Source organism: Phyllobates terribilis, unplaced genomic scaffold (assembly GCF_046119375.1).
Source record: "Phyllobates terribilis strain yellow unplaced genomic scaffold, ASM4611937v1 Scaffold_3__8_contigs__length_932513732, whole genome shotgun sequence".
Classification (NCBI taxonomy): Eukaryota; Metazoa; Chordata; class Amphibia; order Anura; family Dendrobatidae; genus Phyllobates; species Phyllobates terribilis.
The window spans coordinates 61,495,091-61,520,873 of NW_027362763.1; the positions used below are offsets into that span (position 1 = coordinate 61,495,091).

A 25,783-nucleotide genomic window follows, 5' to 3' on the forward strand; every position below is an offset into this window, starting at 1 on the left:
AAATCCACATTCCATTTTTTTTCTCAATTCTTTGCAAGTGTAAGAAAAATGGGCTTGTAGCCTAGTAAATATGGCATTCTCCACAATTATGCCAGACCTTTCTCAGTCCCCCATGGTCATACAGTACAGACCAAAAGTTTGGACACACCTTCTCATTTAAAGATTTTTCTGTATTTTCATGACTATGAAAATTGTACATTCACACTGAAGGCATCAAATCTATGAATTAACACATGTGGAATTATATACTTAACAAAAAAGTGTGAAACAACTGAAAATATGTCTTATATTCTAGGTTCTTCAAAGTAGCCACCTTTTGCTTTTATGACTGCTTTGCACACTCTTTGCATTCTCTTGATGAGCTCCAAGAGGTAGTCACTGGAAATAGTTTTCACTTCACAGGTGTGCCCTGTCAGGTTTAATAAGTGGGATTTCTTGTCTTATAAATAGGGTTGGGACCATCAGTTGTGTTGTGCAGAAGTCTGATGGATACACAGCTGATAGTCCTACTGAATAGACTGTTAGAATTTGTATTATGGCAAGAAAACAGCAGCTAAGTAAAGAAAAACGAGTGGCCATCATTACTTTAAGAAATGAAGGTCAGTCAGTGTGAAAAACTGGGAAAACTTTGAAAGTGTCCCCAAGTGCAGTTGCAAAAACCATCAAGCGCTACAAAGAAACTGGCTCACATGAGGACCGCCCCAGGAAAGGAAGACCAAGAGTCACCTCTGCTTCTGAGGATAAGTTTATCCGAGTCACCAGCCTCAGAAATCGCAGGTTAACAGCAGCTCAGATTAGAGACCAGGTTAATGCCACAGAGTTCTAGCAGCAGACACATCTCTTCAACAAGTGTTAAGAGGAGACTTTGTGCATCAGGCCTTCATGGTAAAATAGCTGCTAGGAAACCACTGCTAAGGACAGGCAACAAGCAGAAGAGACTTGTTAGGGCTAAAGAACACAGGGAATGGACATTAGACCAGTGGAAATCTGTGCTTTGGTCTGATGAATCCAAATTTGAGATCTTTGGTTCCAACCACCGTGTCTTTGTGCGACGCAGAAAAGGTGAACCGGTGGACTCTACATGCCTTGTTCCCACCGTGAAGCATGGAGGAGGAGGTGTGATGGTGTGGGGGTGCTTTGCTCGTGACACTGTTGGGGATTTATTCAAAATTGAAGGCATACTGAACCAGCATGGCTACCACAGCATCTTGCAGCGGCATGCTATTCCATCCGGTTTGCGTTTAGTTGGACCATCATTTATTTTTCAACAGGACAATGACCCCAAACACACCTCCAGGCTGCGTAAGGGCTATTTGACCAAGAAGGAGAGTGATGATGGGGTGCTACGCCAGATGACCTGGCCTCCACAATCACCAGACCTGAACCCAATCGAGATGGTTTGGGGTGAGCTGGACCGCAGAGTGAAGACAAAAGGGCCAACAAGTGCTAAGCATCTCTGGGAACTCCTTCAAGATTGTTGGAAGACCATTTCCGGTGACTACCTCTTGAAGCTCATCAAGAGAATGCCAAGAGTGTGCAAAGCAGTCATCAAAGCAAAAGGTGGCTACTTTGAAGAACCTAGAATATAAGACATATTTTCAGTTGTTTCACACTTTTTTGTTAAGTATATAATTCCACATGTGTTAATTCATAGTTTTGATGCCTTCAGTGTGAATGTACAATTTTCATAGTCATGAAAATACAGAAAAATCTTTAAATGAAAAGGTGTCTCCAAACTTTTGGTCTGTACTGTATATCAGTGAAGAATAAGAAAATGTAAAAAATATCTATAGGCTTCTTCTGCATAAAATATCAGCAAGGACCTGAGCGACAGCCCCCAGAACACTATAGATAGTAACAGAAACCTAGCTGAGCCGTGAGCATAAATCACAGCGCATAAGGCTTCACCGTGATAACACATGGCAGCAGCCCCAGAAGGTGTTTATGGCAGGATAAGGTGATGAAAGAGGACACATGGATGTTAGGGGGACTGTAAAAAAAGAAAGTGTGCCCCCCCTCAGTCATGTACGTGTAGGTATATAACCTATATGCATAAGGGTTAGGGGCCAGAGTGTCAGTACGCAGCTGGGATTTAGTGTTTTCCAAAAAAGCTCATGTCAGAATCGGACTTTTCAGCAATAAAGTAAATAGTAATAAAGTTTAAAGCAATTGTCCAACTGTAAAATATATATTATTATTTATTATTATAGCGCCATTTATTCCATGGAGTTTTACAAGTGAAAAGGGGTATAATACAAGAACAATTACAATAATCTGGAAGAAAAGCTTGTCAGCGACTGGTACAGGAGGAGAGAGGACCCTCCCACGAGGGCTCACTATCTACAAGGGATGGCTGAGGATACAATAAGTGATGGTAGAGCTGGCCGTGCAGCGGTATGGTGGAGCGGTGGTTACTGCAGGTTGTAGGCTTGTCGGAAGAGGTGGGTCTTCAGGTTCCTTTTGAAGGTTTCCACGGTAGGAGAGAGTCTGATGTGTTGGGGTAGAGAGTTCCAGAGTAGGGGGGATGCACGGGAGAAATCTTGTAAGTGATTGTGGGAAGAGGAGATAAGAGGGGAGTAGAGCAGGAGATCTTGTGAGGATCGGAGGTTGCGTGCAGGTAAGTACCGGGAGACTAGGCCACAGATGTATGGAGGAGACAGGTTGTGGAGGCTTTGTATGCCATGGTTAGGGTTTTGAACTGGAGTTTCTGGGCAATGGGGAGCCAGTGAATGGATTGACAGAGGGGGGAGGCCGGGGAATAGCAGGAGGACAGGTGGATTAGTCGGGCAGCAGAGTTTTTGGATAGATTGGAGGGGTGCGAGAGTGTTGGAAGGGAGGCCACAGAGCAGGAGGTTGCAGTAGTCGAGGCGGGAGATGATGAGGGCGTGCACTAGGGTTTTTGCAGATTCGTGGTTGAGGAATGTGCGGATCCGGGAAATATTTTTGAGTTGTAGTCGGCAGGAAGTGGAAAGGGCTTGGATATGTGGATTGAAGCAGAGATCAGAGTCAAGGGTTACCCCGAGGCACCGAGCTTGCGGGACTGGGAGAATGAGCAGTCATTGACTTTGATGGATAAGTCAGTTGGGGGGATTTAGTGTGATGGTGGAAAGATGATGAATTTGGTTTTATCCATGTTAAGTTTTAGAAGCTCTAAGTTGTCAGTTGTTGGTATCTGGCCTATGACATGGCATCCAGGACCCATGCCTCACCCCTGCCTAACTATGGCCCTGCCCCCACAGAGCACCCTGGAAATAAACTAAAAACTCTTACATATTTTTTTTTCTTCATTGAGGCAAGCTGATTATATTTTACTTTTTAAATCATCAAAAAATAATGAAAGACGAAATCCAAGCTTGATTGGCAATAACACGAATATCGGAGCGTGAACAAGCATGGCCAGATTGTCCGCCACTTAGCAAATAACAGAGCGCGCTTCCTGCATCGTACATCGTATTCCCTCGACTCGACGTCTGTGTCCTTTTCCGAGAACAGATGTAAAGAGAAAATGTCCGTGCATCTGGTGGCTTTTTAGAAGAGAAGCCAAGATCTCTTGGCAATAAAGCACCGAAAGATTAGTGATCTCAGTATGGAGAGAGATAAAGAGATGAACAATGGATTTATCTGATTATTGCTTTCTGCTCAGTTCTTGTAACTTTATTGCTTATGTCAACCTCAGGGAAATAACACAATCTGGTGACATCAGATTTCTTAAAGAATAACTGTCCTTTTCCAAGAAAAACTGTAGAAAAAGCATTATTTTGCTGATTTCATCCCCCACAACAAGCTGCAATTGCTTTTGTTGCACATATCAGTCTATTGCGTCCAGGGACTGTCCCAATTCTCTTGCCCTGTAACTTAAAGAACCACTCACTAAAAAGAGTGAATATTTTCATTGCCATTCTGCCAGCACTATATGTACTGGGACTTTGTTTACCTCCTCAGCATGCATTGTGTTTGCCTGCCCTGAATTGTTAAGCAGCATGAAGAATGACAGGAAACCAGGAGCAAAGAGATAAAGACCCTCCACCCACTATCTGGTAAAACAATTACCTTCCCCCGCTATCTGGTGAGACAAAGACCTTGCCCCACTATCTGGTGAGACAAAGACCCACTGCCGCTATCTGGTGAGACAAAGACCCACCTTCGCTATCTGGTGAGACAATTACCTTCCCCCGCTATCTGGTGAGACAAAGACCTTGCCCCACTAACTGGTGAGACAAAGACCCCCCCCCCTCCGCTATCTGCTGTGACAATTACCTTCCCATACTATCTGGTGAGAAAAAGACCCACTGCTGCTATCTGGTGAGACAAAGACCTTGCCCCACTAACTGGTGAGACAAAGACCCTCCCCTGCCATCTGGTGAGGCAAAGACCCTCCCCCACTATCTCGCGAGACATAGACCCACCCCCGCTATCTGGTGAGACAAAGACCTTGCCCCACTAACTCGTGAGACAAAGACCCTCCGCTGCCATCTGGTGAGACAAAGACCCTCCCCCACTATCTCGCGAGACATAGACCCACCCCCGCTATCTGGTGAGACAAAGACCTTGCCCCACTAACTCGTGAGACAAAGACCCTCCCCTGCCATCTGGTGAGACAAAGACCCTCCCCCACTATCTCGTGAGACATAGACCCACGTCCGCTATCCGGTGAAACTAAGACCCTCCCCCGCTATCTGGTGAAACAAAGACCCTCCCATCTATCTGGTGAGACAAAAGACCCTCCTCCACTATCTGGTGAGACAAAGACCTTCCTCCGCTATCTGGTGAGACAATATAACCTCCCCCCGCTATCTGGTGAGACAAAGACCCTCCCCCCATTTGGTGAGACGAAGACCCTCTGTAGCTCAAAGCTACAGATCTGAGCTGCAAATTTCGGTCTCAGAATTTTCCACCAGTGCCATCCAATGAATAATTTTTCGGTTCCTCTTTATTAGTCCGATTTCATATCCATTATTGCCACCTGGAGAATTGTGATTTCTGGTTCCTATAAGCTGCCATATTTGTATATCGTGAACATTTGCACTTTTATAATGTTTTGCAGAGCAATCTACACTTGGTAGGAACGCAGCAACCGGACGGACCTTGTCGTGTGCGGTTCAAACTAAGGGAATGATGATAGAACTTGAAATGTAAGTATTGGGGGAAGCTATGGCATTTTATTTGCATACAGAACAATGTAGTCTAAACTTAAAGGGGGCTGACAAAGTGGTTGATAGCTGAGGGTCTGACCCTTGAGAACCCCATCAATCCAGCGATCCTGGTTCTGGACTTCAACATTTGAATGGAGCATTGGTCTTGGGATGATTGTTCCATTCAAACTGGACACTTTAGAGCGCCGCTCTTGGGATAGTTGAGACGTTTTTAAGGTGGGCTAGTCCCTTTTTAGGGGCTTGTCTGCTTTAGAAAACACATTATCAAATGTCTTGTTAGAAGAGGATCTATATTTATTTCATTTCCAACATGGAGGTCAGCTGTAAGAAGCATTTCTTGCTCAGGAGAATCCATGATGTGCATGCATTACACAAACCATTGATTTCAATGAGAACTGTGTAATGCTTCATTTCACCTGTGGTGGCGCTGCAGAGAAACAGAACACTTGAGGATCAATTCACCTAATGATCACAGTTGATCGCTTACAGTCTCAGCAGGGGAGCAGCCTGTTATCAATTATGTAGGGCCATTTACTGAAAAGTTTGTCAAAAGCGAAGAAGAGAAAATTCTTCCTATAAGGGCTCATCCAGAACGACCATTTAAAATCGGACAAGTGGTATCCATGGATAATAAGGTCCAGACCATGATCTGTATTTAATGAGTTTTTTCGACGTGTTTCGAAATACATTTATACCTCAGGATATAACCACATGTTCTATTCAATACATTTTTAATTGATGCGTTTCGAAGTACACACACTTCTTCCTCAGGATAAAATTACATGTTGTATTTAATGCATTTTTTAATCGACGCGTTTTGAAGTACACACACTTCATTCTCAGGATATAACCACATGTTGTATGTAATACGGTTTTTAATCGACGCGTTTCAAAGCACACACCCATTTTTTCCTCAGGATATAACCACATGTTGTATTTAATGTGTTTTTTAATCGATCCGTTTTGAAGTACACACACTTCTTCCTCAGGATATAACCACATGTCATGTTTCGAAGTACACATGCTTCTTCCTCAGGATACAACCACATGTCACATGTGGTTATACCCTGAGGAAGAAGTGTGTATAATTCGAAACGCGTCGTTTAAAAAACGCATTAAATACAGTTCCTGGACTGGACCTTATTATCTACTCATCAGCAAAGCGAAAAAATCCACAAATGATCAAAGTCTGATCAGAGTGTGATTGGCCTAACGGACCGATTTTTCTCGGATGGAGAGAAAATGGTTGTGTGACCATCGCCTTAGGAGCAACGAAACAGTGGCCAAAAAAATGACGCTTCCTAATTTTAGATTTAATTTATATAACAGGCGTATTTCCATCTTATATAGTGATTGGTACGATCATATAATTATTGGGGGGGTCTGACCTCCGGGTCATCCACTGATCCCAAGAATGAGGGGGTCTCCACGCTGGTTTAGTTTTCCTTATTTAATGGTGCTCCACCCGAAAACACAGTTGGGCGGCGAAGGGGGATCAAAAGCTAAGTCACCATATAGATCCCTTCAGTTTCGGGATTGATGAGGTATCACTGATTTATAATTTTAGGGTAACCAAAGTATCTCATGTTGTCTTCTCTCTAGGTCCTGATTGCAGAGAAGTATCTACAAGACTCTCCATTTCAGACTCTGTTTTTCTATTTTTTTTCTTCTTTTTAGAAATGATGATATACTAATTTATTTTTTATTGATGTTAGCTACAATATTACGTAATTAAAAATGTGATGATTATAATACAAATATTTCAGTAAGCCCTTTTTTATATATAGATGAAGCTATTTGTGGTGCATGGTGAGCTCACCCCCAGCTCTGTACTAGTCTCGCACCTACTATTCTTTACTAATATTCCAGACTTGCCAAGAGGACTCCTGATTCATTGAAGAGACGGCTGCGCGTATAATATCTTATATTTGAAGTTTCGCTGACGCGTTTCGGGAGTTTCTCCATACCATGGTATTACTGGCTCTACTGGTGCACCTACAACCCTTCAAGTCTCTGACTAGGCATCCTGCAACAGGACACATGACACCAGTAACAGAAGCCTCCTTCCTTCCCTGTGTTTGGGATATGTACAATTATATAGTTTATAAAAGGTGAGCAGTCCCTTGTTAACCCCGGTAGGGCAGGGGGTCCTCAACCAAAGAGTATTACATGAGGCATCATCCTCTCTTTAGGTTTTGTTCCAATGTATGATCTTGGGGATCAGTATGAGTGAAACGGGTACGATCTGGTCTGGATCTGTATTTGTTTAGCAGATATGGTCTGGGGTCTGTAGTTATTTAGGGGTTATAGTCTGGGGTCTGCATTTGCTTAGGGGGACTGGTCTGGGTCTATATTTGTTTAGGATATATGGTCTGGTTCTGTATTTGTTTAGGAGATATGGTCTGGGGTCTGTATTTGTTTAGGAGATATGGTCTGGGGTCTGTATTTGTTTAGGAGATATGGTCTGGGGTCTGTATTTGTTTAGGAGATATGGTCTGGGGTCTGTATTTGTTTAGGAGATATGGTCTGGGGTCTGTATTTGTTTAGGAGGTATGGTCTGGGGTCTGTATTTGTTTAGGAGATATGGTCTGGGGTCTGTATGTGTTTAGGAGATATGGTCTGGGGTCTATATTTGTTTAGGATATATGGTCTGGGGTCTATATTTGTTTAGGATATATGGTCTGGTTCTGTATTTGTTTAGGAGATATGGTCTGGGGTCTGTATTTGTTTAGGAGGTATGGTCTGGGGTCTGTATTTGTTTAGGAGATATGGTCTGGGGTCTGTATTTGTTTAGGAGGTATGGTCTGGTTCTGTATTTGTTTAGGAGATATGGTCTGGGGTCTGTATTTGTTTAGGAGATATGGTCTGGGGTCTGTATTTGTTTAGGAGATATGGTCTGGGGTCTGTATTTGTTTAGGAGGTATGGTCTGGGGTCTGTATTTGTTTAGGAGATATGGTCTGGGGTCTGTATGTGTTTAGGAGATATGGTCTGGGGTCTATATTTGTTTAGGATATATGGTCTGGGGTCTATATTTGTTTAGGATATATGGTCTGGTTCTGTATTTGTTTAGGAGATATGGTCTGGGGTCTGTATTTGTTTAGGAGGTATGGTCTGGGGTCTGTATTTGTTTAGAATATATGGTCTGGGGTCTGTATTTGTTTAGGGGGTATGGTCTGGGGTCTGTATTTGTTTAGGGGGTATGGTCTGGGTCTGTATGTGTTTAAGTATCTATTTGTTTTGGGGATCTGTAATACTTGGGATATTATGTAGGGTTGATAATTGTTTAGGGGGCCTCTGTGGGATCTATTTTTTTCTTTTTATGGATCTGGTCTGGGGTCTGCATTTTTTAGGAGGCCTGTGTCTCTATTTTGGGATTTTTAGTGGCCTGTACTGATTGTGGAGTGTGATGAGGGGGCAACATAGGCAATATCTAGATTAGGGCATGAGCTCGATATGTGGTAAAAAAAAAAAAATTAGCTCTTTACGTCACTTCTTGCTTCTCCGTGCTCCAGTGGATTATATTCATAAATTAACTGGGTCAGATTAACCTTTTGAGGCATTTGGGCTAAACATTATTTGGACTTTTCTCTTTATTTGAAGAAAGGGAGACCAACACGGAAGAAACTTGCAGCAGATACTGGTTGCAAATCATACACTTATCATCTATCACAAAAATTAGAAGCTAAAGCACAGCAATAACCTTTAAAATTTTTTAAAGATGCTCAAATAATCCAGTGGTCACATAATACCGCTATATAGTACATAATACCAATATAGTGCGCAAATAACAGTTATAGTGTCTAAATAATGGTTCCTTTCAATTCAGTAATAATAGCACCATATTATCCACAATATAATGTCAACACAATGTAAAAACAACCGTTCTATGATGTTTAAAGGGGAATTGTTATTTGTCATAAATATGTAATTGTTTTACCTGGTGTAAGTGCCGCTGTTCTCCTGAATCCGGCGATATTCTTCAGTTGTTTTTGCGTCCCTCCTTTTCTTAGATATGGCTTCCTATTCCTAATATATGCATCTATCCTTGATAGTGAAGTGGGTGTGGTCCTAAAGAAGACATCCCCCAGAGAAGAGTTGAGGACCACACCCACTTCTCAAAAACTATCTTTATATACAAGGAAGAAGGAGCCATATCTCAGGAATGGAGAGGCTCAGGAACAAAAGAAATACAATGCCGGATTCGGGAGAAAAGCAGCATTTATACCAGGTAAAATAATGAAGTGTTTATGGCAAGTGAAGTTCCCCTTTAAGCGTCATATAATTGTTATTTTTACATTGTGTTGACATTATATTATGGATAATATGGTGCTATTAATAAACTATAAAGGGCAATTTTTGGGCACTATATAATGTTATTTGCACACAAGTAAAAAATACATACATATGACAAGTGCCATCCTGTGCTATAACAGTACTACCACCAAATACTTCCCAAGTAATAGTACTAGACAAGGCCTAGATATCAGTGGTTAGGGTCCTCAAGCCAAGTAAACAATGCACTATAGAAAGAGTGTCCGATCCTGAAGAAGGGCTGCTTTATGTAGCTGCAGGCACTCTACATTACACCTCTATATAATGTATAGTGTGCACTTTAAGAAAAAGTGATTACATCTCTGATAAGACGCCAAGTTCATGTTCTGTATTATTTTGACATTTTCTGTGTAATCTATGCGTACACCAGGCAATTTTTTAAAATTCCAAAATGCAAAATTCAACATTTACAGGGATTGTATAATTGCGGTGACATATCCCACTCCATATTCTCTTTTGGCTAATGCGATGTAAATAAGAATAGAATTAGGCAGGAATCGCTGAATTCACGATGTCTCATGAACTGCGGCCCGGGGCTAATCACACACCACTTGACATTTGAGACTTGCGTTAAAAAAAAATATATTTTAAAACTACTCCCGAAACCAGTTGATGTCACCATAGATCTGTATTTGGGGAGGATATGGGCATTAAAGGGGTTCTGCAGACTTACGGGACTGATGAACTATCCTCAAACTAAGATATCAATACCAGATCGGTGGGGGTCCGATATCTGACGCCCCCACCAATCAGATGTTCTCAGCTCACATGGTGACCGAATGTTAGAATCAAGCCCAACAGCACAGCTCCGTACACTGTGTAGTGGCTATTCCTGGGTACCGACGTTCAGCTCCTAATCACTTCAATAAGAGCTGAGCTGCGGTATCTTATAACGACTACGACACAATGTACAGAACTGTGCTGTTTGGAGAGAGTGTCCACCCCTGTAACTACACTTAGATCCCTCTTCCTGCACTAACAATTGATACAATCTAACTCACAAGCATGTTTCGCTGCTAAACTAGCTTCACCAGGGGTGTAAGATTTTTCCGATCTATTGACATATCAGGGGGCTTAAGTGTTAGGTTTTAACTAGTATAGTGACTGTCACTTGCACAAATAAGATGGTCAACGCCAACACAACTATTTCAGCAACAGAATAGTTGAGAAATATGGCTGTCATATTAGAGATAGGAGCATTGAGACAATCCACACGTTAAGCACTTAGTCCACCACCTGCACTTTAATAATCTAGTTGGTTTTGGGTATAACACATTATTTTAAACAGTATCTAAGAAAATTAATGGTTTAATAGTACAAGAGGGTATGGTGGAAGAAGAGAAACATTTTTTTCTTTTCATTTGGATTTCGTCTATGTCCCTTCCTTAATACAGACCCCAGAACAGACTCCCCCATAACATTGACTACAAGACTAGACAGGCTTAAAGATGACGCAGTTTTTGTATGGATTGGTGGATTGGAGGAAAATATTTTAAAACTTTCCAGCCATTAAAGTAAAAGCTCAAATACGTAGCTTACATCACATTAAACACGTAAAAAACAATGTCATTAAAATACAACTTAATTAATTTAATGCCATTTATCCCCCCGCGTTCAGCCGCAGCGGATGCCGTATTGTAGCAGCAGCACCTGCAGTGTTGGGTGCGGAGTCAGCGCTGGTAGAGGACAAGCGCTGATTCTACGTGAACAGTTCTGCAATGTCGGTGTTTTTTTTTCTGTGGGTTATACATCTGGGACTTCCCTGGGCTCGGTGCTGAGTAATCTCCTGAGCACTGGAGACCTGAGCGATGCTGAATCATCCCCGCAGCCCCAGAGACACAGGACGCAGACACCTCCGCAGTCTCCCAGGAAGAGAAAATTGCAATATTCGTATTGTCATCTGTTTCTGAGAAGAACCTTGTGTTCTAATGTAATCCTATCTCTCCCAGACCAGGATGGGGGTGCTATTTAAAGGGGTATTCCCAATGAGGACATGCTAGGGTGCTTAAAAATACAGGGGCATAAAGTAAATCCTCTCACCTTCCCTCCCCAAAAAAGGGCGACAAATAGCGCCCCCTTTTGTACTGCACACAGTAATAGTGCCCCTTACTGTAAAAGTGTCCCTTTTGTATCACATAAATAGAGCCCATTTTTGTACTCTGCAAAATATTTATTCATATTAGATATTAGCACTCCCACACAGTAACAGTACTTCCTTATTATTCCCACACAGTAACAGTGCCCCTTAGTACTCCCACACAGTAACAGTGTTTCCTTAGTACTCCTACACAGTAACAGTGCCCCTTAGTACTCCCACACAGTAACAGTGCTTCCTTAGTACTCCCACACAGTAGCAGTGCCCCTTAGTACTTCCACACAGTAGCAGTGCCCTTTTAGTACTCCCACCCAGTAACAGTGTCCGCTTACTAATCCCACCCAGTTAGAGTGCCCACTTAGTACTCCCACACAGTAACAGTGCCTTCTTAGTACTCCCCACACAGTAACAGTGCCTCCTTTTTGCCCTTCACAGTATAAATTCACCCTATTTTCGACACATTATAATACTGCTCTTTGCACACTATGACACTGATGCTGCAAAGTACTGGAGGGGAGATATGTAGCACTGAGATTAATAGCTGCAGTAATTATATATAGGAAAAAGGTTCCAGCACACGAGTGAGTTAATCAGCCATCTTAGGGCTCGGGTAATTAAACACCTGTAGAAAGGGAGGAACTATGAGGAAAAAATCACAGCCTTTCAGAGCATTTGGTGTGGGGAGGGCCTGGAGGCACAATCTCTGGAGCTGTGGTGTTCATGTTAAGGAAAGCTAAACCTTGGGTTGTTTTTGTTCCTTAAACAGGTGGTTACCCATAGCAACAAGGACTGTGCCATACGTTGTGTTTTGTTTTCCTGCTAGGCCGGGAAGGGCGTTGTGTTGCTAACAATGCTGTGGCTTATGCAGTGCTTTTAATAAACCACAAAAGATTTAAAGAGACAGTGTTCCTGTGTACCTCTGTGTGCAACCAAGTGTGTGAGACGATCTACCACAACACTAATAGTTCCCACACATGCAGAGATAGTGCCCCCTTAGTGTCACATACTGTAAAAGTGCCCATTTTTGGATTGCACACATTTATAGTTCTCTCTCCGTGCTGCCATAATTGTGCACCTCAAAAATATAACAATGTCCTCCCTTACAGTAAAAATGCCCCTTGTCTGTAATAATGCCTCCTAAGTGCTGCTACGAACTAAAAGTTTATTATATATGACACTGTTCAGGATGAACTCTCTTCTAAGGCAGCAGGCTATTCCAAAGCAATGCAAGGGTTAATGAGATGCAAAATGTCATATCTGCCCCGGTTTGTCCCATGTTCCTCATGGCTTTCATACTTTCCATTCTGTGTAAATTAATCAACTTCTATCTTTCTTCAAACACGGGCTTTCAAAAGTCTGCCATTTCCAGCATTATTACCATGTCTTTGACCTTTCTGAAATATTTAGGACCTCATGCAGGCTGATTGCTGGATGAAAATCTGTGCACGTGAACGAGATAATAAATGAGCCCATTATAAAAAATGACATGAGTGGAGGGAATGATTCTTTGCGAAATCATCTGACACCAACACCAGCCTGGCAGAAACATGTCGCCTTATGGAGCTAGAGATGCCCAGAATTGGATGCAGAAGGTCATAGACAGAGAAGTGTCATGCTGTTTTGTACTGATTGGTCCCTAACTGGTGGCTCCACAGCTTTTGCAAAACTACAATGTCCAACAAAATTGATAGTCTATCACCCACATATTGGAGACCTCCGCTGTATTACATTGGTAACCATATATTTTTCTAGACAATATCTCTTAAATACACTTAAACCACCATAAAAACTTCCCAAAAAATGGTGAGTAATAAGCATGGTATATGTTTATGACACCACGTTCTGCAGCAGTTTGTCAGATTCGACCGACAGGATACCACAGTCAGTAGTTAGGAAATCTAAGGTGGTGCTCATTAGGAGCAAGGGTTGCAAAAACACTGTCCTTTAAAGTGGTCAGAACTGTGACTGTTTGTCCTTACCACTGGAGATGTGACAGAACATAAAAGTTTCGTGTTTCCCATTAGTAGAGGTCAGACATGCAGATATTATGATCTGCAACAAGTACTAAGTAAAGATAGGGGAAAGCTGTCCCTACAGTAAGACTAAGCTGAATCCCTATGATGTAGCGGGCTGCCTGTTCCTAGTGAACAGACCCGCCTTAGTCCTCGGCTAGTCTGAACGAAGACCTATAGAATAAAGGGAGGGGTCCCTAAAAGAACTAAGGACTGGGACAAAAATGGGACACCTCCTAAACAGAGAAGTTGTTGCAGAACACAAAAAGACAAACTGACAAAAATATACTAGAGGTCCCAGAGGACCAAGCGAACTTGACAGAGAAAGGCACCGAAGCACCAGGCTAGAGAAACAGTCAAACACTGAAGTCCAGCCCAGCCACAAGGGCGGAGCTGGAATATAAAGGCAGATGGTCAAGTGACCGCAAAACACAAGATGGAAAAAACAAACAGGAGGGTTCTAACAGTACCCCCTCTTTTATGAAGATCCTCTAGATCCTCCAGGCCCAGGCCTATCCGGAAACCTCCTGTGGACAGCTCTAACAAGCCTAGAAGCAGAGACATTATCCGTCCTTACCCAGGAGTTGTCTTCGGGACCGAAACCCTTCCAGGAGACAAGATACTGTAATCTCCCTCTATGCCATCTAGAATTCAAGATACGAGAAATTTCATATTCGCCGTCTTCCACCACAGGAGGAACTGTGACAGTGGCGTCCCTATCAGATACGTCAGCCTTTTTCAACAAAGAAACATGAAACAGGATTAATCTTCCAGGAAGTAGGGACATCCAACCTAACAGCAGACGGGTTAATAACCTGAAGCACTTTAAATGGACCCACAAACTTAAGACCCAGTTTTTTAGAGGGAATCCTCAACCACAGGTTCTTCGAGGACAACCAAACCATGTCACCCACAGTAAACAAAACCTCCTTACGTTTCCTGTCAAAATACTTCTTGGACTTCTTGTTAGCCTCTTGAAGGTTGCAATGCACACCAGTCCAAACTCTCTCCAAATCACCGGAAAAATTCTCCTCCTCCGGCACCGCCGACCTCAATTTGGAGAACGAACCAATAGACGGATGTCTCCCAGTACAACAAAAAAAAGGAGAACACCCAGCAGAGGAGGATGTATGATTGTTAAAAGCAAATTCTGCGAGAGGCAGAAACTCAGACCACACCTCTTGATTGTCCGCCACAAAACAACGCAAAAACTGTTCAACATCCTGGTTCTTTCTTTCAGTCTGTCCATTAGACTCAGGATGATAACCAGACGAAAATGACAAATGGATTCCCAACCTGTAACAAAAAGCAAGCCAAAAGCGAGCCACAAACTGAGGTCCTCTATCAGAAACAATATCCGTGGGAACGCCATGGAACTTGACAATCTCCTTAACAAACGCCTTAGCGAGTGTCTTGGCGCAGGGCAACTTAATGAATGGAACCAAATGACACATCTTACTAAAACGGTCCACGACCACCCAGATGACAGTAAAACCCTCGGACACAGGAAGATCAGTAATAAAATCCATGGTGAGATGCGTCCAAGGCGCATTAGGAACCTCCAGAGGGCAAAGCAACCCCGCAGCAGGAGTATGTGAAGCCTTTGACCTAGCACACACAGTACACTGACGCACCCACTTGATGACTTCCTTCTGCCATCCAGGCCACCAAAAACTGCGACTGATAAGTCTCTTAGTCTCCGAAATTCCTGGATGACCTGCCAACCGAGACTAATGACACTCCACAAACAAATCTCTCCTAAAGGCTCTAGGCACGAACAACCTCCCATGGGGAGTGTTAGATGGAGCATCATCTTGAGCTTTCAGAATCCCATTCTCCAAAACGGAGTCCATAGCCGCCACCACAACTCCTTTCTGTAAAATGCTCTCCTCCTCCTCGGCACCGACCGTAGGAGAGAAGCTACGAGATAAAGCATCGGCTTTAACATTCTTAGTACCAGGAATATAGGTAACAGAAAAATGAAACCGAGAAAAAAAAAGTGCCCACCTAGCTTGACGGGCATTCAAGCGCTTGGCAGCATCCAGATAGATCAAATTCTTATGATCTGTGAAAACCTGAATAGGAAATCTAGTGCCTTCCAAAAAATGACGCCAGTGTTCAAATGCAAGTTTAATAGCCAGCAACTCCCGATTTCCAACATCATAATTCAGTTTGGTTTCCGAATTTTTTTTCGAAAAGAAGGCACAAGGATGTACTCCACCCTTGTTCTCCTGAGACAAAACTGCTCCGACCCCCACCAATGAAGCATCGACCTCGACCAAAAAAGGCTTGGTCTCGTCAGGCTGTATAAGGATAGGGGCAGAACTGAACCTCTCTTTGAGATACTTAAACGCTTCAATGACCTCAGAAGTCCACTGGGTCGTATTCGCACCTTTCCTGGTGAGATCGGTTAGAGGTTTAACAATTACAGAAAAAATCTTAATGAATGTCCTGTAATAATTGGCAAAACCCAAAAATCTCTGTATAGATTTCAAACCAATAGGCCTAGGCCATTCCTGCACAGCCTGAACCTTCACAGGGTCCATCTCAAAGCCCTCGCTGGAGACAATGTAGCCCCAAAAACTAATTTTCTGCACAGCGAACTCACATTTCTCCAGCTTAGCAAAGAGTGAATTATCACTCAATAACTGCAAAACTTCACGTACACTCTTCCAATGGGACTCCAGATCTGGCGAATAAATCAAAATGTCATCTAAATACACAACCACATTCTTACCAATTAAAGGTCTCAGGATGTCATTAATAAGGTTCTGATAAAATGCTGGAGCATTGGTAAGACCAAAAGGCATAACCAGATTCTCAAAATGACCTACCGAAGTGTTGAAAGCAGTTTTCCATTCATCACCCTCCTTCACTCGTAACAAATTGTATTCCCCCCGGAGATCAATCTTAAGAGAACCACTTGGCCCCCACTAACTGGTTAAACAAGTCAGGAATTAACGGCAATGGGTAGGAATTGCGTACGGTAATCTTATTAATTTCACGAAAATCCAGACATGGACGTAAACCGCCGTCCTTTTTTTTAACAAAGATAAATCCAACTGCCACAGGCGACTTATAAGGTCTAATGTGACCAGCAGCCAGGCTAGTCTGTATGCACTCCGCCAAGGCCTTTCTTTCAGGGATAGTCAGATTAAACAAGCGACTCTTAGGAAGAGTAGCTCCCGGAATAAACTCAATGGCGCAATCATAATCCCTATGAGGAGGTAAAACTTGAGACTCCTCCTCCGAAAAAAACCTTCAAAAATCTTGAATAGGTACAGGTAATTCCCCCTTTTACACAGCCGCAATGCGACCATTACAACATTTATCATAGCACTTCGGACTCCCAAGACTTAATCACATTAGTAGACCAGTCCAATAAAGGATTGTGCAGTCTTAACCAAGGCAATCCTAGAACAACCGGAGAGGGCAAATTATCCAAAACAACCAAGTCCAAAATTTCTTGGTGAACTCCATTGATAGTGAGGGGAAATGCAGCAGTCTTGTGATACCATTTCAAAGGAGTGTTATCAATTGCAACCACAGAAATAGGTGATGACAAAGGTTTGGATTTCAATTTAAAGTTTTCCAAAAACCCTTTATCAATCACATTAAGTGTTGAGCCACAATCCACAAATACATGAAATTCAATCAAATCTCCCTGCAAAGTAGTACTTCCAGAAAGAAATACTTCTGCAGAGCGTAAAAAAGCTATGCGGGCGTAACTGACCTTTTTTTGTCTTTTCTTAAACGACGCTCACAATACTTAATCAAATGGTCAGCTTTACCACAATAAAGACACAATCCCTCGGTAAACCTCCGGTCTCTTTCCTGAGAGAGGAGTGACATTGCCGTCAGAGCAGATTTTCTGGGGACTAGGAACTGACATTACAGGAGTCTTTACCTCATTCACCCTGTACCTCAGTCTCCTGTCTATACGAACAGCTAACTGTATAGCATCCTGCAGAGTCTCAGGTGCAGGGAATGCAATTAGCAAATCCTTAACCCTTTCACTCAGAACAGCAAGAAATAAACATCTCAGCGCAGGATCATTCCACTTAACTTCTGAAGCCCATCTCCTGAAGTGTGTGCAATAATTTACTCACTTGTTGCTGAAGCTCGGCCACCTCCAGAGACCATCCCTGCCGGCGTTGAGCCAAATCCTGGACGGAAACCATACTGATCCCCGAATTTCTTTCCTTTTAGTTTTTTGGGCTGAACTTACTGTTATGATCTGCAACAAGTACTAAGGAAAGATAGGGGAAAGCTGTCCCTACAGTAAGACTAAGCTGAATCCCTACGACGTAGCGGGCTGCCTGTTCCTAAGGAAAGATAGGGGAAAGCTGTCCCTACAGTAAGACTAAGCTGAATCCCTACGATGTGGCGGGCTGCCAGTTCCTAGTGAACATACCCGCCTTAGTCCTCGGCTAGTCTGATTGAAGACATAGAGAATAAAGGGTGGAGTCCCTAAAAGAACTAAGGACTGGGACAAAAATGGGACACCTCCTAAACAGAGAAGTTGTTGCAGAACCCAAAAAGACAAACTGACAAAAATGTACTAGAGGTCCCAGAGGACCAAGCGAACTTGACAGAGAAAGGCACCGAAGCACCAGGCTAGAGAAACAGTTAAACACTGAAGTCCAGCCCAGCCACAAGGGCGGAGCTGGAATATAAAGGCAGATGGTCACGTGACCGCAAAGCACAAGATGGAAAAAACAAACAGGAGGGTTCTAACAGCAGACTGACAGCCTCGCAGAAGGTGGAGAAGCTGTGGAGACCGGAAAAGTGCCTGCATCACAGCTAGATAGAAGTAGGGGTGAGCAGCACTCACTATATATGGTATGCTGCCCCAGTGCTATAGTAAGGACAACAGTAAAGGAAAGCAGGTATACCCAACCTGTATTTCTGTTGCTTTCATTTGTCCCAGATGAAGAAGACCAGCCCACCTGTATGAGAGTACAGTGAATATAGAGACATGACGATGATTGCAACCACAGAGGGGTACCAAAAAATGGTGACGAATAAGCATGGTACATAGTTATAATACCATGTTAGTGACAACTGTGATATACACCCAACAGGATGCCACTGGTATCAAATGTGGGTGATCAATTAGGAGTAATGAGGTGCAGCTCAATAGGAGTGAAGGTTACACTATGTTCTTTAAAGAGCTCAGAACTGCGACAGCGTAGGGTTGGCTTTAGATTGTGTGCCCTTGACCCTGAAAATGTGACAGAAAGCATAAAAAGTTTCTGTTTCCCACCAGTAGAGGTCAAACATATAGACTGACAGCCTGGCAGGAGAACTGTGGAGCCTGGTAGAGAGAGCATCTACATCACAGCTAACTAGAAGTAGGGGTGAGCTGCATTTGCTAAATATGGTGAACCACACCAGGGCTATAGTAAGGAAAATAGAAAAGGAAAGCAAGTAGATCCAGCCTGTATTTCTATTGCATTTTGATAAGAGAGACCAACCAACCTGTATGTGAATATGATGTTTAACATGGCAATGTTTGCCACCACAGATTGGAGAGGAGTCTTTTTCCTGTGAGTGAAGAGTGCATCTGCCATAAAGGCTAAGATTATCCATATCATAGAGAACATATGGACTTATACCTGACTATGTCTGAACTTGTAGGTCCGAAGAGCTATAACAATGCATTGATGCCAATCAAAGGCGAGAGTGACACAGAGACTGCCAGAGTAAAAGAGGACCTGCTGAAGAGATTTCCAAGCCCACTCTTGTTGTATACATGAACTATTTACCTGGAACCACCAAGTTTGTCGCCTCTTTAGAGATTGTAACAATCAAGTATGTTGCCTCTTTGTTAGTAAAATTATTCCTGAACTATCTGTGTATGCCTGTATCCTTGTACCAATCAAAAATATATATGTATATATATTATTATTATTTTTTATTTTTTTAAGGGACACACCAACATCCTACTTCTTTTACAACCAATCCATGGTGTAAGATGAATGGTCTACCATTGCTTGACTGAGCTGCTCTTACTACTAGACACTTCCACTACAATAATAGCACTTTATTAAGGCAGATCTGTTAGGATACTGATTTTCAGCAAAGGTGTTATCCTATCACAATGCCACGTATAGAGTCACAAAACCCTTTGGACATCTAAACTCAATATTTTTTGTGTCCTATAAGCCCTTCTGCAGGTATCTAAATGGAGCTTACTGCATACAGACTTACAATACAGCATTCACTGAAGCCCATATTAAATCTGTATTCAGTAAACTCATTTGCTCCCTCTAGTGGTGACTCCAAGGCAGCAGAATTTTATCATTTCATGCTATGGCTATACAGGGAATATAACAAGTCTGTGCTCCAGATACATTATAATCAGCAAAGTATGTGTAACATAGAAAGTGGTGGACATTCTTCACTTTAAGAGTTAAACTGAAATTGACCTGCTAAGATATATATGCATTGTACAGAAATAGATGACTAAAGTGAGGGTAATGCAGTCATCATTTTAAGGGTATTGATCCTGTTTAATATTAATGTACAGTAATGCTGCCTCCTATAACTTCTCTTCAGCTGTCCAGTATATATTTATGACGCCTCCATTCATACTTGCTTATATCAAAGAAAAAGCTAAAAGCAAAAGTGAATTTCCGCTCTAATAATTCATGTCTAGTACTCGGCAATCATTTTGGGAAATCCTGCTGACCCTGTGGTTACAAGGCACTGGAATAGTACAATAACTGATTGACTCTCAAGAGTACTGGTCAATAATGCAAACCTGTCTAACCAGCTTGACCAGACTAGTAGCTAGTCTGGGGTTTTCGGCCTCCCTTCTCTCAGTGTTAAAGATAGCAGCAGGGTGAGTAGGTTGTACACTGATCTCCACACTTTGGACAGAGGGAGAACAGAGAAAAGAGGCTGTAAAAAAGGAGGAAAGCAAAGGAAGAGTATATAATCACAGAATAGAGCTGATATATGAGCAGCAGGACCCTGGATATACTCAGAGCTCACATCCAGCCTATATTACTGGCAGAGAGACTCCCACAAGAGAAAAATCTGAATCTTGGATCAGACTGCAAATGAATGTTAGGGGGTCTGAAAATGAATGAAGCAGTGAAGATTGCAGACTGAAACTTTACTCAATTATCATACTAACATACGTAAAAATCAGTTCTTAATGTCAAAGGTACCTATAAACTTTGTATTTGGCCTGTGTGCTCTCCATAGGCAAAACCAGATAGCAAGTGGACAGCACACAGATCAATGTAAGTGATGGGCTATTTTAGATAAGAATTTTCCTACATGGACCAAGTGTCCATGTGTTAAAAAATGAAAAAAATGACAGCATGTACTTGTCTGTTCAGTTTTTCAGATGAGACTCGTCCATAAAGCTAAACGTGTGAACGGATGCCATATTAACCCCATCCATATGGCATGCATTTTAGTGGATCAATTGCAAAGATTACATAAGAAGCCAAATTGAACAAAGGAGCCCTGTTTATCCTCAACTCCCTTTGTGAACCTACGCAGGCTCTCCATCTCGATAATCACAGCAAAGCTAGCAAAATCTAAGGGGATCCATGTAGTGTTGGAGTATCCCCTTAGAGTGGTTCCACAACTGCTTGGTTTCACATACTCCAGGCCCGTTACCCAAAAGACACTGAACCAGCAAGTCTTACTCCTACCTGGCACACGACCCACCTCCTCGGCTCCGCACGGGTCGTTATCATGACTCCTGTCCTCCGGGCCAACCAATGATGTCAGCAACAGCAACTTTTACTTTCCTCTGCCCAGGCCCTCCATCCACCAACCTAACCACTTATATCTAGCAGCTCACACAGTAAGTCCACCTTTCATGGACTTTCCAGGGTAGTAACTATAGCACCCAGGCTTTGGAGCTTAGTGGGGCCCAAAAGGTACTTTTGGCCCATATGAGAAAACTAATAGTATATGTCATGCTTCTGGATTCGAACCCTTGATTTTGTGTTCTGTGTCTCTTTTCGCTGAGCCACAACAGTTACACATTTTCTTGGGGTGTTTTAGTTCTGTTATCTTTGTTTCTGTTGGTTTTGTTTGCTTTTTGTTTGTCTTTCCTATCACCTTTTGGGTGCAGCGCTAAATACCTTCTCCAACTGGTGTTTCCGGCTGGTGATAGTCTTTGTTGGATTCATTCATTGTGCTGTAGTTTGTGTTGGTTGCAGTTGCTTTGTGTATGATTCCTTTTCTACTTATGGAACCGCAACACTAGCGATCGTAGGAGCTGCTAAGGACATTAAGGGTAAGCCGCCGTCAAGTAGAGGCGCCATTGTGTTACCTTAGCGGTCAGGCAGGGTCAGAGAAGGGCCTTTCCTAGTTTGAACAGGGACATGTCAGGTTCAGGTATTTGTCTTCCTGTTTTTGTAGGTTACCCATGTGAATGTGCTCGGACAGTCATAACATTATCACCAGCCCACTGCATTTGTTGTGTGCCAAGAAGTCATCATGGAAGCCCTGACCGTGCAATTATAGACTTTGTCTTTGGAAGTGGCAGACATCAAGCAGCAACAACAGCTTGCATTTTCCACCCCCCCACAGGTTCTACTCCACCCTAATCAGTCACCTGAGCCTAAAGGCCCCGTCACACTAAGCAAGATCTCTAGCGAGATCGCTGCTGAGTCACAAGTTTTGTGACGCAACAGCGACCTCAGTAGCGATCTCGCTACGTTTGACATGTAGCAGCGACCGGCCCCTGCTGTGAGATCGCTGGTCGTGTCGGAATGGCCTGGACCTTTTTTCGATCGTTGAGGTCCCGCTGGGTAGCATGCATCGGTGTGTTTGACACCTTACCAACGACCTTGTTGACGACTCAGACACAGAAACACATAGGCGTGCATTGTTATTCAGGTCGCTACGGGTCGCCGCATCGTTGCTGCGTCGTTGTGAAGATCTGACTGTTTGACATCTCACCAGCGACCACATAGCAACGCAGCAACGATCCCTGTCAGGTCGTATCGTTGTCGGGATCGCTGTAGTGTCGCTAAGTGTGACGGTACCTTAAGGTAAAATTATCAGTCTGTTTCGACAGGGACCGAAGTAAGTTTTCCACCTTTTTTGCTTTATGTAAATTGCTTTTTTGTCTCCGTCCTACCTCGTCCGGGGGAGAGAGACAACGTGTGGGTATTGTTTTGTTGTTGCTTCGTGGAGAACCTCAGGATTGGGCATTTTCTTTGCCTGAGGATTCTCTGTTGATGCTTTTTTTCTCTGCTCTGGGGCTCATTTATGACGACCCAGATAAAATTGCGGTTGCTGAATCAATGATCCGCAGGCTGGTTCAGGGAAATCGTAGAGTGGAGGACTACTGCTCTCACTTGAGACGCTGGCAGTGGAGACCTTCTGGAATGACCTAGCTCTCCACAGTCAATTCTGCCAGGGTCTTTCTAGTAAAATATGTGATAATGATGGTTTATAGTCCCTCTTCGCTGTCCCTGGATGAGGCCATGTCTCTGGTGGTGAGCCTGGACCTACGTCGTAGGGATAAGGACACATTTCAGACTGTTTCTGTGTTTACTCCCTCTCATGCTATTGAGGCAGGTAAACCCATGCAAATTTGGGCCTGCAGAGAGTCCAAGGATGGAATTGTACGTGAAGCACCTGCTCATTTCTGTCTATACTGCGGTCAAACAGGTCACGTATAGTGATGGGCGAGCACTAAAGTGCTTGGGTGCTCAATGCTCGGATCGAGCAAATTGGGATGCTCGGGTGCTCGACCCGAGCAACGAGCCCAATGTAAGTCTATGGGAAACTGGAGCATTTTTCAGGCGGCTCCCGCCGGCGGTCTGCAAAGGCCTAAAAATTGCCTAAATCGATGGGAACAATGCTCAAATGACATGGGGACAGCATGGGGAAGACCCCAAGGAAGCATTTCTGACTCCTAGGTCACTGATGTCGCCAACGTTGTCAGAGTATTACGCCACTTTTACGGACTCACAATAAAACATACAAAAACGAAACCAAAATGGATTTTCCTGGGAAATATGTTAAGGAACATCCTTTCCAGGGTAATGACTTGTATATAAAGTAAAATAAATAACCAAAAACAAAAATACTCCTCCACACCTTGGGCTATGTTCACACGTACCGTTTTTGATGCTTTTTTGCACTTTTACATTGCTTTCAACCATGACAAATGCATTCACCAGGAAATATCATTTTAACATTTTACAACCTTATCTGGCCATGTGGTGTGTGAGACATGATCAGACACATCCTGTTTCATTTATGAAGGAGGGACTCTGAAAGTCACAAAGCCTATTTTTATAGGGCAATCAGGCGACCTTTACTATTCTTAAAGGGCCAGCAGTTAGCCCTCGCTATTCTTAGAGAGCCATCAGCCGGCTATGCTTTGTTGTTCCCATTACTAAAGAGTGGGTCTCCTATACTGCTATTGCATATGCAGTGAGTGGCAGGTCTGCCCAAAATTTGGACGCACCCCAATACCCCTTTGAAAATTTGGATGCACCCCAATACCCCTTTGAAGAGACCTAGAGGATGGCCTCCTGAAAACAATGTTCTCATTATTAGGACGTGGGTCTCCCATAATGTTTGCCCATGCAGTGAATGCAAGGGCTGCCAAAAATTTGGACCTACTCCAATGCCCCTTGGAAGAGACATAGAGGAGGGCCTCCTGAAAAAAAATGTTTCCGTTATTAGAAAGTAAGTCTCCCATTGTGTTTGCCTATGCAGTGCATGCAAGGGTTGCCAAAAATTTGGAGGCACTCCATTGCCCCTTGGAAAAGACGTGGAGGTCAGAGGGCCTCCTGAAAACAATGTTCCCATTATTAGGAAGTGGGTCTCCCATAGTGTTGGCCTATGCAGTGAATGCAAGGGCTGCCAAAAATTGGGAGTTACTCAAATGCCCAAGGGACCAGGTGCTACTCTGGACCAGTCCTGGTATTAGAGCAGGTGACTCCCACGGGTCAGAAGGCAGAAACTGACCAGTACAGCAGATGAGCACGGCAGGCAGGCTGACGGGTGATCCGGGAAGACGGACTGGCAGACACCACAGGTAACTGGCAGGAGCCTCCAGGTAGGCTGGCTGGTAGGCACGGCAGGTAACTGGTATGTTCTCCGGGTAGGCAGGCAAGCCTGGCCCATAGACAGACTGGCGGGTTAGGACCGTAGGCAGACCGTCGGGCTGGAGAGTGTACTACCCTGGCGGACACAGGTAGACAGGCTGGCAGACTGGACTGGTAGTCAGGCTGGCGGACTGGACTGGTAGTCAGGCTGGCGGACTGGACTAGTAGTCAGGCTAGCAGCGGGGACCTGAGGGCTGAAGCAGAGTTTAGAACACAGAGCTACAACCTTGCACGGGCACCTCCATTTTGGAGGAGGTGCCTTTTATATGAGAGGTCCTCCGGCCATTGGCCGGGGACTCCTTAGGACGGCGCGCGCGGCCCCTTTAAGAGGGAGGGAGCACGCGCGCGCCCTAAGCACAGTGCTCGGGAAGCTGCGCGCGCCGGCAGCAGCAGCAGGAGGGCCGAAAGACGCCGGGCCAGGAGCACAGTACCCCCCCGGGACAGTACCCCCCCTTTACGCCCCCTCTTTTTTAAGGCCCGAAAAAAAAATTTTAAGAAGAAGCGGGCGTGGATGTTCTCCCTGGGTTCCCAAGTTCTCTCCTCTGGGCCAAACCCCTTCCAATCCACCAGAAAAAAGGTTTTTCCTCTTACCCTCTTGGTTGCCAGAATGTTCTCTACCTCATAGACGTCCTCAGCGGAGACCGGAGCTGGGGGGGTACCTGGATCATCGGAAAAAGAATTAAGAACAACCGGTTTGAGGAGAGATACGTGGAAGGAGTTGGGAATACGTAAGGTGGCCAGGAGTTTTAACTTGTAGGCCACTGGATTGATTTGTTTGAGGATTTCAAATGGACCGATGAACCGTGGACCCAACTTATAGGAGGGTATTTTGAGATGAACATGTTTGGAGGAGAGTCAAACCTTGTCTCCCGGACGGAATTGAGGCGGATCCAGGCGTCTCATATCAGCATGTCTCTTGATCCGCTCGGAGTATTGAAGAAGTGCGGATCTAGTGTCCTCCCAAATGGTGGAAAATTTGCTGACCAGAGACTCCGCGGCAGGATTGTCCACTGAAGCGGAGACGGGAAACGGAATCCGCGGGTGTTGACCGTAGACCACAAAGAACGGGGACTTGGAAGAAGATTCAC

At 43.8% G+C, this 25,783-nt stretch overlaps 1 protein-coding gene across 2 annotated transcripts in view; it reads left to right on the plus strand.

The window, feature by feature from the left end:
- The window catches only part of CYP39A1 (cytochrome P450 family 39 subfamily A member 1), a 141,520-nt gene extending 122,163 nt beyond the window's left edge, over nt 1-19,357 (plus strand). Inside the window, exons 12-13 of one of the 2 annotated variants that reach the window (XM_073673922.1) lie at nt 5,045-5,132; nt 19,234-19,357. In XM_073673922.1, the coding sequence (XP_073530023.1) occupies nt 5,045-5,116 (72 nt within the window). In that variant the 3' untranslated portion in view covers nt 5,117-5,132; nt 19,234-19,357. Of the gene's footprint in view, nt 1-5,044; nt 5,133-6,755; nt 6,912-19,233 lie in introns of those variants that run through there. The other variant, XM_073673921.1, reaches the window with a different exon arrangement.
- The last annotated feature ends 6,426 nt before the right edge of the window (nt 19,358-25,783 follow it).